At 41.8% G+C, this 12,782-nt stretch overlaps 1 protein-coding gene across 6 annotated transcripts in view; it reads left to right on the plus strand.

The window, feature by feature from the left end:
- Positions 1-12,782, plus strand: part of adam22 (ADAM metallopeptidase domain 22) — a 92,075-nt gene that overhangs the window by 26,280 nt on the left and 53,013 nt on the right. For all 6 annotated transcript variants that reach the window (XR_008572059.1, XM_054782208.1, XM_054782210.1 and 3 more), the window contains exons 4-5: positions 5,476-5,542; positions 10,006-10,088. Coding sequence is in view for 5 of the 6 variants with exons in the window: in XM_054782208.1 (XP_054638183.1) it covers positions 5,476-5,542; positions 10,006-10,088 (150 nt within the window). In the remaining variant the exon portion in view is untranslated. The remainder of the gene's footprint in view (positions 1-5,475; positions 5,543-10,005; positions 10,089-12,782) is intronic.

A 12,782-nucleotide genomic window follows, 5' to 3' on the forward strand; every position in this document is an offset into this window, starting at 1 on the left:
TGGCACCAATTATCCCGTTACTCACTTGTGTTGCCACTGGGATTCAACCTTTTTTCAGTGTAGATTTGTTTTTTTTCCATAACCAGAGAAAAGCATTTTTGGTTAGAAAAAAGATGTAAAACACAGTAGCGTCATTTATTACTGTCCTAAACAGAAGTACAGACGATGTCTCAAGAAGCCTTTCCCTCGTTGTCCTAAACAGTATTCATCTCTCGTGGTTTTATTGGAAACATTTAAGTAAAAATACATATAAAGTAAACAATCTTGTAAGGGGGAAACTTACCAAAATCATCATCAATGCTTATTTTCTGCATTGTTTATGCAGTATGTATATTTTTCATTCTCGAGTACCCTCTGGAGTGCCTTCAAGTACCCCCATTTGAGAATCAGCTCTTTATACAATAATGGCTGTGTTGACTCATTTTCAGTGGCTAGTAAATCTGTACTGCTATACAACCTACAGTCATGGCCAAAAGTTTTGAGAATGACACAAATATAAATTTTCACAAGGTCTGCTGCCTAAGTTTTTATGATGGCAGTTTGTCATATACTCCAGAATGTTATGACGAGTGAGAAGATGAATGGCAATCAATTGCAAAGTCCCTCTTTGTCATGAAAATGAACTTAATCCCAAAAGAACATTCCTACTGCATTTCAGCCCTACCACAAAAGGACCAGCTGACATCATGCTAGCGATCCTCTGGTTAACATACTATAGCTGATCATGTTGACAAGGATAAAGGCTGGAGATGACTCTGAGAATAACACAGCTTTAAAAATGGGGGTGATGCTTGAAATCTTTGTTTTTCCTCCGTTAAGCACGGTGAACCTTAAGGAAACATGCGCAGTTAGCATTGCCTAGCACAGAAAGGGCTTCTATTGCTGCTAGTAGGATGTCAGGTTCAATTGTTGTGAAGAGTCCAGCAAGCGTCTGGACTGTCTCGGAAAGTGGATTTAGCTGTGGGATCGGGGTACCAAAGCAGCGCTTGCTCAGGAATGGTAGCAGGCAGGCGTGAGTACTTTTTAAGACTTTTGGAAGATGGCCTGGTGGCCACTTCTCTCCAGGAAAAACATCATGTACAGACTGGTATCCTGCAAAAGATATGGGTATTGGACTCCTGAAGACCGGGGTAAAACCATTTTCTATTTTGAATCCCCTCTCTAATTGTTTGGGGCATCCAGGAAATAAAGCTTGTCCAGAGAATAAAATGTGTGTGCTACCATCAGTCCTGGGTCATGCCAACAAGAAAGCTTCCGGAAATCATTCTCAGCCAAGGGAATGGGCTCACTCAAAATTTGGCCTAAGAACACAGCCATGAATAAAGAATGGTACCAAAACAACCTCCAAAAGCAACTTCTCCCAACCATCCCATAACAGTTTAGTGATGAACAGTGCCTTTTCCAAAGGCAAAAGTGCTAACTAAGTGGCTGGGGGAACAACATAGTAACAAAATATAGTAACAAATCTGACAAAATGATCTAAAAACACTGAAGCAGCAAACTTTGTGAAAATTCATTCTCAAAACTATTTCGCCACAACTGTAAAGTTGTAAGTTGCAAATAGCAGTCCTGTGGGAAACACTGAATACTGAACATGTGGTCATTATGGTAGTGCTAAAACAACATGGTAGCCTAGACGTTTGCACACTACACACTACCGTAGGTCATCTTTTGAAATACTCATGCAGTATACGCTAGCGCAGAGTGTTTAAAGGAAAACTGCACATTTTTTGGAATTTTGCCCAACATTCCCAATCCTTATGTGAGACATGAACACACATACCTTTCTCTTTTTTATGCGTTCTAAAGATATAAAAAGGGACAGCTCGTAATGCATGTAATGGGACACGCCTATGCCACCTAAAAAGACCGCTATTAAAACACCTCCGAAAACCTCCAAGAAGGTTTTATGGTTTTATATAGATGCTGTAACCATGTAGTATCATGATAACATGTAATACTTACAGCATTTTGCCGTATTTTGGTCCTTTTAAGCATTAGCAGAACTTCCTTCCTGGGTGCATTGATTTCACATAGCAACATAGAAAGGAACGCTACACCTAGCATTAACTTTTACAAACTAAAAAATAAAAACACAGCAGCAGTAGCGGCAACCCCAATCTGTAGCGTTACCTTTTGGTAGTGGCCAGAGGCGTTGTGACTGCGGCGCCGACACGCTGCAGGCGAATGTGTGGTGTAACGATGTTAATAAGAATAATAACAATGTTGCTGTAGCTTGGTTAATATGCACGGCGCATTATTTGTAAATGGAGCGTTGCTTGTGCTTTTTGTAGTTTTTTTCAGGAGGCTTTATAGGCGCAATATTTGTTTCCCATTACGTGCATTCTTAGCTGCGTCTTTTTAGCTGCTTTTATATCTTTAGAAGGCACAGAAAAGAGAGACATACATTATGCATTCTTGTGTCACATAAGGATTGTGGATGATGGGCAAAATTTAAAAAAAAAGTGCAGTTTTCCTTTAAAATACACTTTTTGGTAAGACTTGGGAACACAAGCGGTTGGTTCTCATGCACATAGTGTTTATTGACCAAGTACAACTGCTGGCTGTTACTGTTGCTGTTACTATGGCATGTTAACAGGAGGAGAGGGGTGTGTGTGTGTGTGTGTGTGTGTGTGTGTATGTGGAGCATGGGGGCTGAAGTTTTGTCTTTTGTCTATCTAATAAATTATTTAAATCCCGTAACAATTAGCTTAAATCTGTTATCAGCCCTCCACCATCAGAGGCCGGTGTGCTTGTCATGATGCCTCACGATGCTAAATCCCCCTCTTTCCCTATCCTGCCTCGCCTGGGCTTAGCGTGGCGTGGCGATAAAGATCACAAGCTGTGAATCTTAAACACAAATCCTAGCAGAACAAAGGCTAACAGCACGCTTTTGACCCACAGGGACTTTCTCACACACACACACACACACACACACACACACACACGCACGCACACACTGAATGTCTCCATCACAATTTTTTTTTTTCAAGAAAATTGCTTCTTTTCTATACTTTTGTTTATTTCATTTGTTGGCACTTATATTCCATACACATTGGTGATGGGTTTTTCCATGGACTGGTGCATGATGGGATATTTGTTATAGCCCTGAGGCTGCGTTGACACCCCCCTCTTTTTAACATTCACTACCTCTTTATTCGACCCTTGATAGCCATTCCTCCATCTTTCCATTTTATCTCCCCTGCCTCTCCTCTCCTGTGTGCTGTGCTTTTATTACCAGACTGAAGCGGCCATTAGTCTTAGAGAGGAGTCTATTTCCTGTGTGAGTCCGCACTCTGTTGTGAGGCAGAATATGTAATAATAATACACCTTACTTCCTGTTTTGCCTAATGGAGGGGAGCACCTCACTCATTTTTGATACACGGTCGCCATATATAACGGAATTAAATATGTTTAAAAAGTATGGAAATGACCAGCTACTGCATATATATGAATTTAACACTTTTATGCATTTATCTTCAAGTCCCCTGTTTTATCCTGCATTATTTGAAGATAACTTGAGTTCACTGCTTGGCCGCAACCAGCAGAGGCACTCTTGATTCAGTCCAAAAGAAGCTTGCAGTCTAAAAAAAAAAAAAAAACTTTTATGGGAATTTATACTAAATTGACACCACGGTACAGCTCCTTTGGGGTAGCATTGTTCTGCTCAATACAAACGACACTGGCATTGAAACAGGAGCCCAGAACATTCAAAGAGATTCATCCATCCTATAAAAACCTATTTTTTAAAAACAATCAAATTATTGATTGTTCATTTCAATTTTCTGGAAGTTTAGTCTAATAAATGCAGTTAACAATACACAGTACAAGATAGTATCGTAGATATGAATATAAGACAAACCCTCTTTTTCAAGAACAGTTTTTTGGGAAAAATATAAAATATATAAGACAGAAAAATTATACTAATTTTTTTAAAATCATATGTAATGTCATAATTATCATCATCATATTTATTCTTTTCATATTGCTTAGCTGCTGGAGTTGTTCGACTCGCTAACAAACTTTGAGGCACTGTTTTCCAGCGGGTCTCTTTTTGTCGCGGCTGCCTCTCTCCGGGTCACTGGTGTGTGAGAGTGACAGCAAGAAAAGCTCAGTTAGTTTGCCTGTATGTAAAGCAGTGACGTCTGGTCAGGGGTGGCAGGTGGGGCAGAGCCTCACTTGTCATGATGGAAAAATGGAAAAATAAATGTTAAAATGTGTCCGTTGAACTGTCTTATACATTTATTTTCTGTAAGATTCCAATCGTTTTTAACATGTTCTCAAGTAAAAATGGCTGAATTTTCACATTTCCCGATCAAATGGGCATAAACCAAAGATGAGGCCACCATGAGCGTCGCTTCTCGGCTTAGTGCGCAAGCCCTGCCTGCCATCTGAGTGCACACCCAGTGGGATCATGGCGCCAGCATGTCGCCAATAATATAATGTTGCAGAAATATTTATTATAAACCATGTCTTTCTATAGCCTGTGTAATGTCTGTAATGTAACTGTTGTCATCATTATTCTTTCTAATCGGACAATAAAATACACAGAAACGTCATACAGGAGGCACTTACAGTACCACTGCATCCTGAAGAGGTCATGCATGTGTGAGCTGGATGATGCTTCTTGAAGAGAGCGTTTTTTTGTTTTTTAACTTCATTGAAACACTCAAACCGTAGTGCCGGCTAGAGCTAGATTTACAAACAAGTCAAATGCAAGATATCTTTGATGCTCTTTTGAATGAATGAATGAATGAATGAATTTGACCACCAAGATAGATTATTATATACCCAAGCTCACCAGGAGGCATAACTTTTTCCTACAGAAAAAAATGCCGTCTTATATTCGGGTCAATGCTGTATGTTAATAATATACCAATAAATCCATTAAAACAATAACATAATATAAATACATTGACTGTAATATAAGTGAATTCTAACTTTTGCTGATTGTTATTTATACTTCTCTGCAGTATCGTGCAGTGCAGTGTGTCACCATTATACCCCATATATCTTTGTCTCAGGTTGGGTCGGGTATATCTCCTTTGGGATTCTTGCTGCTGAGAAAGCACGCACACACACGCACACACACACACACTCACGCACACACATCAGTTTTACTGTCTTTCTCCTACTTAGCCCTCTCAATTTATTTCCTCTTCCCTTCCTATTCTGCCCGTGTTGCTGTTTTTACTCCAACCTCTATCCGTCCTTCAGCGCAGTGATAGACACTCCTCACACAGACAATGTCTCCAAGGCGCACACACATTTGTTTAATTGTGTTTGCTGGCTGGAAATAGCCTCGTCCCTCTTTGCTGAGGTCATAATTAGCCCAGTTGATTATTTTCAGACTCCTTGCGTCCGAGATGGAATACATTCATTCCATAAAATATAAGCGTGACACTTGAATGAACGCCATACATTTTAAACATTTGGTAATTTTTCCCTTCTTTCTCTTGTCTTCTCTCTTCCCAGTGATCTGCTGTCTTCGGAGTACGTGGAGAAGCATTTGTCAGCCAAAGGGAGGACAGTCATCACCGCTGTAAGATTCTCCACATCATCCACTCACACTGCTCTACAGCGTTTAGGCTCCGGCCCGTATGTGTGGCATCACACGCTATATTACTGCAACTTCTCAAACTTATTTTGAGTCTTTATTTTTATTTCTATTGTGCAAGGTGACGGTTATTATTAATAACTGGTGGGAGGAGCAATCGCATCTACATTGTGCACACGTGTGCGAATGAGGGTACTGCGCACTCTAATTTTGTGGCTTGTTTCGAGTCGTCCTGTTTATGGTTATGATATAAAGTCATGGTCATCATTAAGAACATGAGAGAGGAGCCATCATTTTAATTATACGACAAGTCTACACTGCTTGTGCATGTGCGATAATATGAGCAATCTCACCACGGGCTTTGAATTTGTGGAATATTTGGAGTCTTTTTACTTATTTCTGTTATGCAAGTCGGTGGTTATCATGAATAACTGACAGGAGGACCAATTATGAGCACATGTGCAAGTGCGTGAATGAGAGTGCTGTGGACATTCATTTTGTGGCTTATTTTCAGTCATCCTCTTGCTTTTTATGTCACAAAGTGGTGGTTATTAATAATAACTGGCGGGGAGAGCGATTGCATGACTTACGCAACACGTCATGTTTATTTTTATGACAAAATGTGCTGTTTATAATTAATAATTGGCAGGAGGAGCAGTCACATTATACAGTACATCGACGTTGCGCTTGCATCTGCTATTTTCAGAAGGAGGGTACTGTACTTTAATTTTGTGGCTTATTTCAAGTCGTCCTATTTCTTTACATGACACAAAATGAGTGTTTTGTCGTTAATAACTGGCGGGAGGAGCGATAGCATTAATTAGGACACGTCTACACTGCGCATGCATGTGCGAGTATACGAGCAATCTTACTCTGGGCTTTGACTTTGTGGAATATACTGGTGCTTCTGTCATGTTCCGCAGGACAGGAGCGAGCACTTCCTGTCCTGCGCTCTTGCTTTGGCGGGCTGCACTTCCTGCTGAGAGAAAACTGCATCCGCTTTACCCCAGGTGGTTGCTGCACAGGTGGCAGCGATGAACATTTGTGGGGTTTAAAAGCCCAGCACTGCCTCGAATACGCCGCTGGATCATTGCCTGTATTCATCTCACCTGTGCTGTAACCTGAGAAGTTACTTACCTGTTACTACTACTACTACTACTACTACCACCATTAGTGTTGTTTCGCAGAGCTTTTTCCTCTGTCGCGCTTTAAGTTCCTGTACAATTGTGAGTATCTGCACCAAGATTTTTATTTGCACACCGCTGCCTCGTCTTCTGCATACTGGGGGTCGAGCTTCCGACACCACAAGACCCTGACACTTTCTGTCTATTTCTATTATACAAGTTAACGGTTATCATTTATAACTGGGAGAAGTGATGGCATTGTTTATATGACAAGCGATTACATGAATTATGACACGTGTACATTGCGCATGCCTGTGCCAGTGTGTGTGTGGGCAAACTTTGGATTTTGTGGCTTATTTTGACTTGTCCTATTTATTTTTATGACCCAAAGTGGTGGTTATCATTAATAACTGGTGGGAGGAGTAATCACATTGCTCATGACAATTCTACAGTACAACTGTGCGGACATGTGCGAGTGTACTAAGAGCAACCTACCCTGGGCTTTGACTTTGTGGAATATTCCAAGTCTTTCTGTTTATTTCTATTATACTGTACAAGTTGGAAGTTGTCATTTGGAACTTGGGGGAGGAGTAATTGTATTATGTTTATGACACGTCTACATTGCCTGGGCATGTGCGAGCCTGTGTGTGATTTAATTTCGTGGAATAGTTTGTGACTTTCTATTTATTTATATTACACAAGTTGGTGGTTATCATTAATAACTGTCAGGAACAGCAATCTCATTAACTGGCATGTCTACATTACACACGCATGTGCCAGTGTGTGAATGAAGCTACTGTTGTGGCTTAATTTTGGTTGTGCTGTTCATCATTATGATACAAAGTAATGGTTATCATCTACATTATGCACACCTATGCCAGTGTGTGAATACTGTATGCATACTGTGAACTTTAACTCTTTCAATACCAAAGACGTATTCATAATCCCAAACGACCGATCCCAACAACATATTTATACATCTTGTACAAAAAAGAGATGATGATGCAACTCTGCACTAATGCATTAACGTTAGTTAATGTTTTTAAGTCATAAAAACGGCCACAAGCTGGCAGAAGTGCATTTGATAAGAGCTCGGCAGGGATCATTTCAATGGAAGAATCACCCATGACAGGAAGGAGGAAGTGAGAGAGCGTGGAGGAGTGTATCGTGCAGAAGGTTACGCATTGTAGGGAAATTTTAACACATGCAAACGCGCGTGCACACCTGTGCACAAACACATAGTCGTGTTCCAAATGTAAAAATTTAAATACTTCATGTAAGTAGTGTTGTATTTGTATATAAATTATTTTAAAGTAAAACGATCACTTTTTTGTGTTGTTTATCTTGTGGTAAAATGTGTTTAGATATTTGAGCTGTCACAAAAGTAAAAAATATTAGTGTCAAAGTGAAAGTTATGCTTGAAATGTATCTTTCTTTTGGTAGGTTCCGTGGATTTATTGCCATAGAACACAATATTCTGTGTGCCTTGAAAGATCAGTCAAAATGGTCTAAAATGGCCGGTACTGAAGGGGTTGTCTTTTGAAAAATGGCTGAGTTTGACTGAGTTAATTTTGTGCCTTATTTGTACCATACAAATGGTGATTATCATTAATAACTGGTGGGGGGAGGGATCGCATTAGGTCATTCTTGTACAATCATGCTGGCCCCACCTCTTAAGTGTGAAGTGCTCAGAACACAGAAGACTCACACTCGTCAAAGTAGTCTCTGTATTTTTCTAATTTGCATCTTGGGAACCTTTTTTTTTTTTTTTTTTAATCACGTTTGTGTGTATTAAGTTTCCAGTCCAACTCCATTCACTTTCTACTCCAGTGGAATTTGAGTAGCTGTGTCACAGAATGTTGAACTAACACGAGATTAAGAGTGATAATCCGCTCCAATCTGACCGTCTGTTAGGGAGAGCCTTCTGAGGCGTTGTTACATCACATAAGTAGCGGTTTCATGATGGATTAGGATTCACTCCTCTCAGCTGCAAATTAGTACGATATTTGATATTGAACTGAATTATGATGCCATTTTATACATGTTTAATTTAGAGTTATTATTTGACCTATTGTAGAAAAGTCCTCCCTCTAGAATATATTATGTACGATACGTATTTAAGGGCGTAACAAAAGTATGAAGGCCTTTAAACGAGACACCATCCTTTCCGAACAAGACCAGAATCAATGTTTGGTGTGTTTACCCTGCTAAATTAGCGATCTAATTTTCTTATTTATTATGTATTGTGTAAAACTAAGACATGAATAACATCAAATTAAAAGCACAAAATGAATGCCGACCCACCATCCACCAGTTCAAGTTCCAGCCAAGTTTTTCCAGAGAGATTATTACATCGCTGTTTGAAGTGTGTGGTAAAAGGCAATGCACTAGCATGAATTAACTTGAGACAAATGTGCACATTAGCACTAAATATGTCATCAAAACTTACCTTTATGCATTCCCACATAGTATCAGCATTTGAGACCAAATATGAGGTGAAAGAAAAATGGTAAAAATACAGTAGTAGTCTATCTGTGCGGCATGACATAAAGTTAGCACACGCACAATGGACATGCGTCAAGTGAGACGGATGTAACAGAGAGAATCCAGCCACTTTTCAAAATCAAACATAAAAAAATTAAATAATGGAAATTATGCGAAATTATGCGGCCCGGTACCAAATGACCCACGGCCCTGGGGTTGGGAATCCACTGTTATAGGTGACAAACTCAATTACTTTAATGATAAATATTATTGTAAAAAAAAAAAAAGGCTTTAAATAAAAAAAAAAATCGAATAAAATATCTCATTAATAATTTCATTATAATTTTATTTTTTGAATGTGCCAAGGTCCAATAAAAAACAAGCTGCGGGGTGAAAATGGCCCCGGTGCCGCACTTTGTGTACCCCTGGATGGAGTACTGGAGTCCAGAGTGTTGCAGTGATGGCTCCTGTTTGGAAGTCTGATATTCAACACAGTGTTTCGATATTCAGCATTCAAATGCTTTTAACAGCAAGCACGTGCGTGCAAAATGATAAAATGAGAGGGTGTAGCAGTGCGTCGCTATGCGCAGCATCAGCGCAGCAATCGATCCTCCAGATAAAAGCCGAGTTTCCTCAGGGAGTCCAGCTTCCTGCTTAATGGCCGTTAGATTTTAGATGCCGTGCACTTCTTTGGGAAATAAACGTGTTTACGCTTGCAGAGATTGTAAATAAAGGGAGACCCGACGATGATGAAGAGCAAATGATGACACATGTCCTATATCTTCTCACAATATCAGCATGTGTGTGAACCTAATATACAGTACGTGTGTGTTTTAACAGGGAGGAGAACACTGCTACTATCAGGGGAAGGTGAGGGATGTTCCAAACTCCTTTGCAGCCCTCTCTACCTGTCATGGACTGCAGTAAGTACATATAATAAATGCTTGTACTGCATGTGCACCCTTTAGCCGTACTCTCATTTAGCCATTATGTCAGTGTAATTACATCTGGCAAGGCTCTGCTTTGCTTTAACATTTAAATCAGAGGTGTCCAAAACTTTTCACAGTGAAAAATAAATGTACGCAAGGGCCACTTTGATATTTTCCAAAGCTACACATGTACAGTAGATATGGTAAAAATTTATATACAGTAATTTTTTTTTTATTTATAAAAATTCATCTTAGCTTTGTGATATCGGTGAAAAAGTCGATTATTACAATGAACTTCGGGTTTTTTTCCCCAATTTGCTGTTGTTTTTTTAATTTTACAAATATTTCAAATTTCTTCTTAAATAATCTTTGTAAATTTTCTTTCATAATATTATTGTCACGCCAAGCGAGAGCGATGTGGATGAATCCCAGGATGCAGACACAGGACAGTTCAAACAATTCGAACAGTTTAATAGGGAAGCAAAACAAGGGAGAAAAAACAAGAACTGAGGCCGAAGGTGCAAAAACAGGCAGACAGAGTGGAGAAAAAAAAAACAATTACATAAATATATCTCCAGAAGGTACCACCGTAGGAGCTGGACGGGATACTGGGCTGCAGGACGGCAGCTGAAGACCATAAGAAGAGGTGAGTCCAATACAGCGAACAAACGTGCGGTTAGCAGGAGCAGTGAGAGGGAATATTCCAGCGCTGGCCAGTAGCAGTTGAGGGGATAATGAAGGGCGCTAATGAGGAACAGCTGCAGGAGTCCAGTAGCTCCGGCCAGCTCAGGTGTCTGCATCTGAAAGGCCAACATACGGGGCATGAGAATAAACATAACACACAATACCACTGAATAATGAATACAAACTAATAGGAACAGACCTGTGTCACCGTAGAGCATGACAGTATCCCCCCCCTCCACTCAACGGACGCCACCCGGTTTATCCAGGAACTTACGGTAGAACTCCGTGAGGAGTGAAGGTCGAGGATGAGAGACCGAGCAACCCATGACCAGTCCTCCGTATCCCTCCCAGTCGCTGAGCCACTGAACATCCCTGCCCCACCTCCTGGCGTCCAGGATAGCTTTGGCGGTGAAAGAGGGGTGACCCTCAATCAACCGTGGTGGAGGAGGAGGCACTGGAGGAGGGCTGAGCTCACAGGAAGTGACAGGCTTGAGACGAGACACGTGGTACACCGGGTAGTCTTCAACCAGACTGACACAGGGTTCACCATCTGCACAACTTCAAAAGGACCGACGAATCTGGGTGCAAATTTCCTGGATTCCACAGCCAGGGGAAGGTCCCAGGATGACAGCCACACTTTCTGACCTGATTTATAGTCCAGCGGCACCGTCCAATGGTGATCGGCCAATCTCTGATTGCGCTTGGCCTCGCGGGCCAGGGCTAATTTGGTGTTGCGCCACACCTGGTGGATGCGACAGAGGTGGGAGGCCAGTGATGGCACGGCACCTCCTGGCTCCTTGGAGGGAAATATCTGGGCCGCTAGGGACAAACAGCCGACCGGCAGGGCAACCAGAAGGTGGGGCCGTGTCCCTCACGGCCTCCAGAACATGCCTCTCCACCTCCGCTTGGACGGCACCAAGAATCCGGGTCTGAGGAAGGATGGTCTTGGGGATCCTCAACAGGTGGTGCAAATGTCCGTGAAAGCGCGCCCGACTTTCCGTTTTGCGACCCAGGGCGGTAGGTGAGGGTGAAGTCAAACTTGGTCAGGAATAGGGACCACCGTGCCTGGTGTGGATTGAGGTGTTGGGCGGAGCGTTTGTAAGTAAGGTTCCTGCGATCTGTGTAGATGACAAAGGGATGGGACACTCCTTCCAACCAGTGCCTCCACTTCTGAAGAGCAAGAATCAACGCCAACAGCTCCCTAGTGCCAACATCATAGTTGCACTCAGTGTGCGACAGACGCCTGGAGAAGAAGGCGCAGGGGTGCAGCCGCTGGTCAGAGCTGGAGCACTGGGAGAGCACGGCCCCGACTCCCGTGTCTGACGCATCAACCTCGACAACAAAAGGGAGAGAGGGATTAGGATGGGTAAGGACAGGAGCGGAAATGAAAAAACTCTTAAGGCGCCGAAAGGCCAAGTCAGCACCTGGAGTCCATGAGAATGCAACTTTAAAGGATGTGAGCTTGTTCAGAGGTTCAGCCACTTTACTGAAATCTCGAATAAAGCACCAGTAAAAGTTGGCAAACCCAAAGAACCTCTGCAAAACTCTTCCTGGCTGTAGGAGTGGGCCCCTCAACCACTGCTTGGATCTTAGCAGGGTCTGGTCTAACTTACCCCTTCTCCAAAATAAAACCCAAAAAGGTAACAGGTGACGTGTGAAAGGAGCCTTTTTGAGCCTTGACAAACAACCGGTTCTCTAGAAGACGCTGAAGGACAAGCAGGACGTGTTGACGGTGATGCTGTAATGAAGAAGGAAAAAAATGATATCGGTAAACAAAAACAAACCGACCTAACATGTCGTGCAGGACATCATTAATGAAACACTGAAAAACCGCCGGGGCGTTGGTGAGGCCAAATGGCATAACGCAGTACTCAAAATGGCCTAAGGGAGTGCTGAAGGCTGTCTTCCACTCGTCTCCCTCTCTCACTCTGAAGAGATGGTAGTCAATACATGGACGTAATGTGCCATCTTTTTTTTTTTTTTTGGACAAAAAATAACCCTCCC

This window comes from Dunckerocampus dactyliophorus, chromosome 7, assembly GCF_027744805.1.
Source record: "Dunckerocampus dactyliophorus isolate RoL2022-P2 chromosome 7, RoL_Ddac_1.1, whole genome shotgun sequence".
In the NCBI taxonomy this organism is placed as follows: Eukaryota; Metazoa; Chordata; class Actinopteri; order Syngnathiformes; family Syngnathidae; genus Dunckerocampus; species Dunckerocampus dactyliophorus.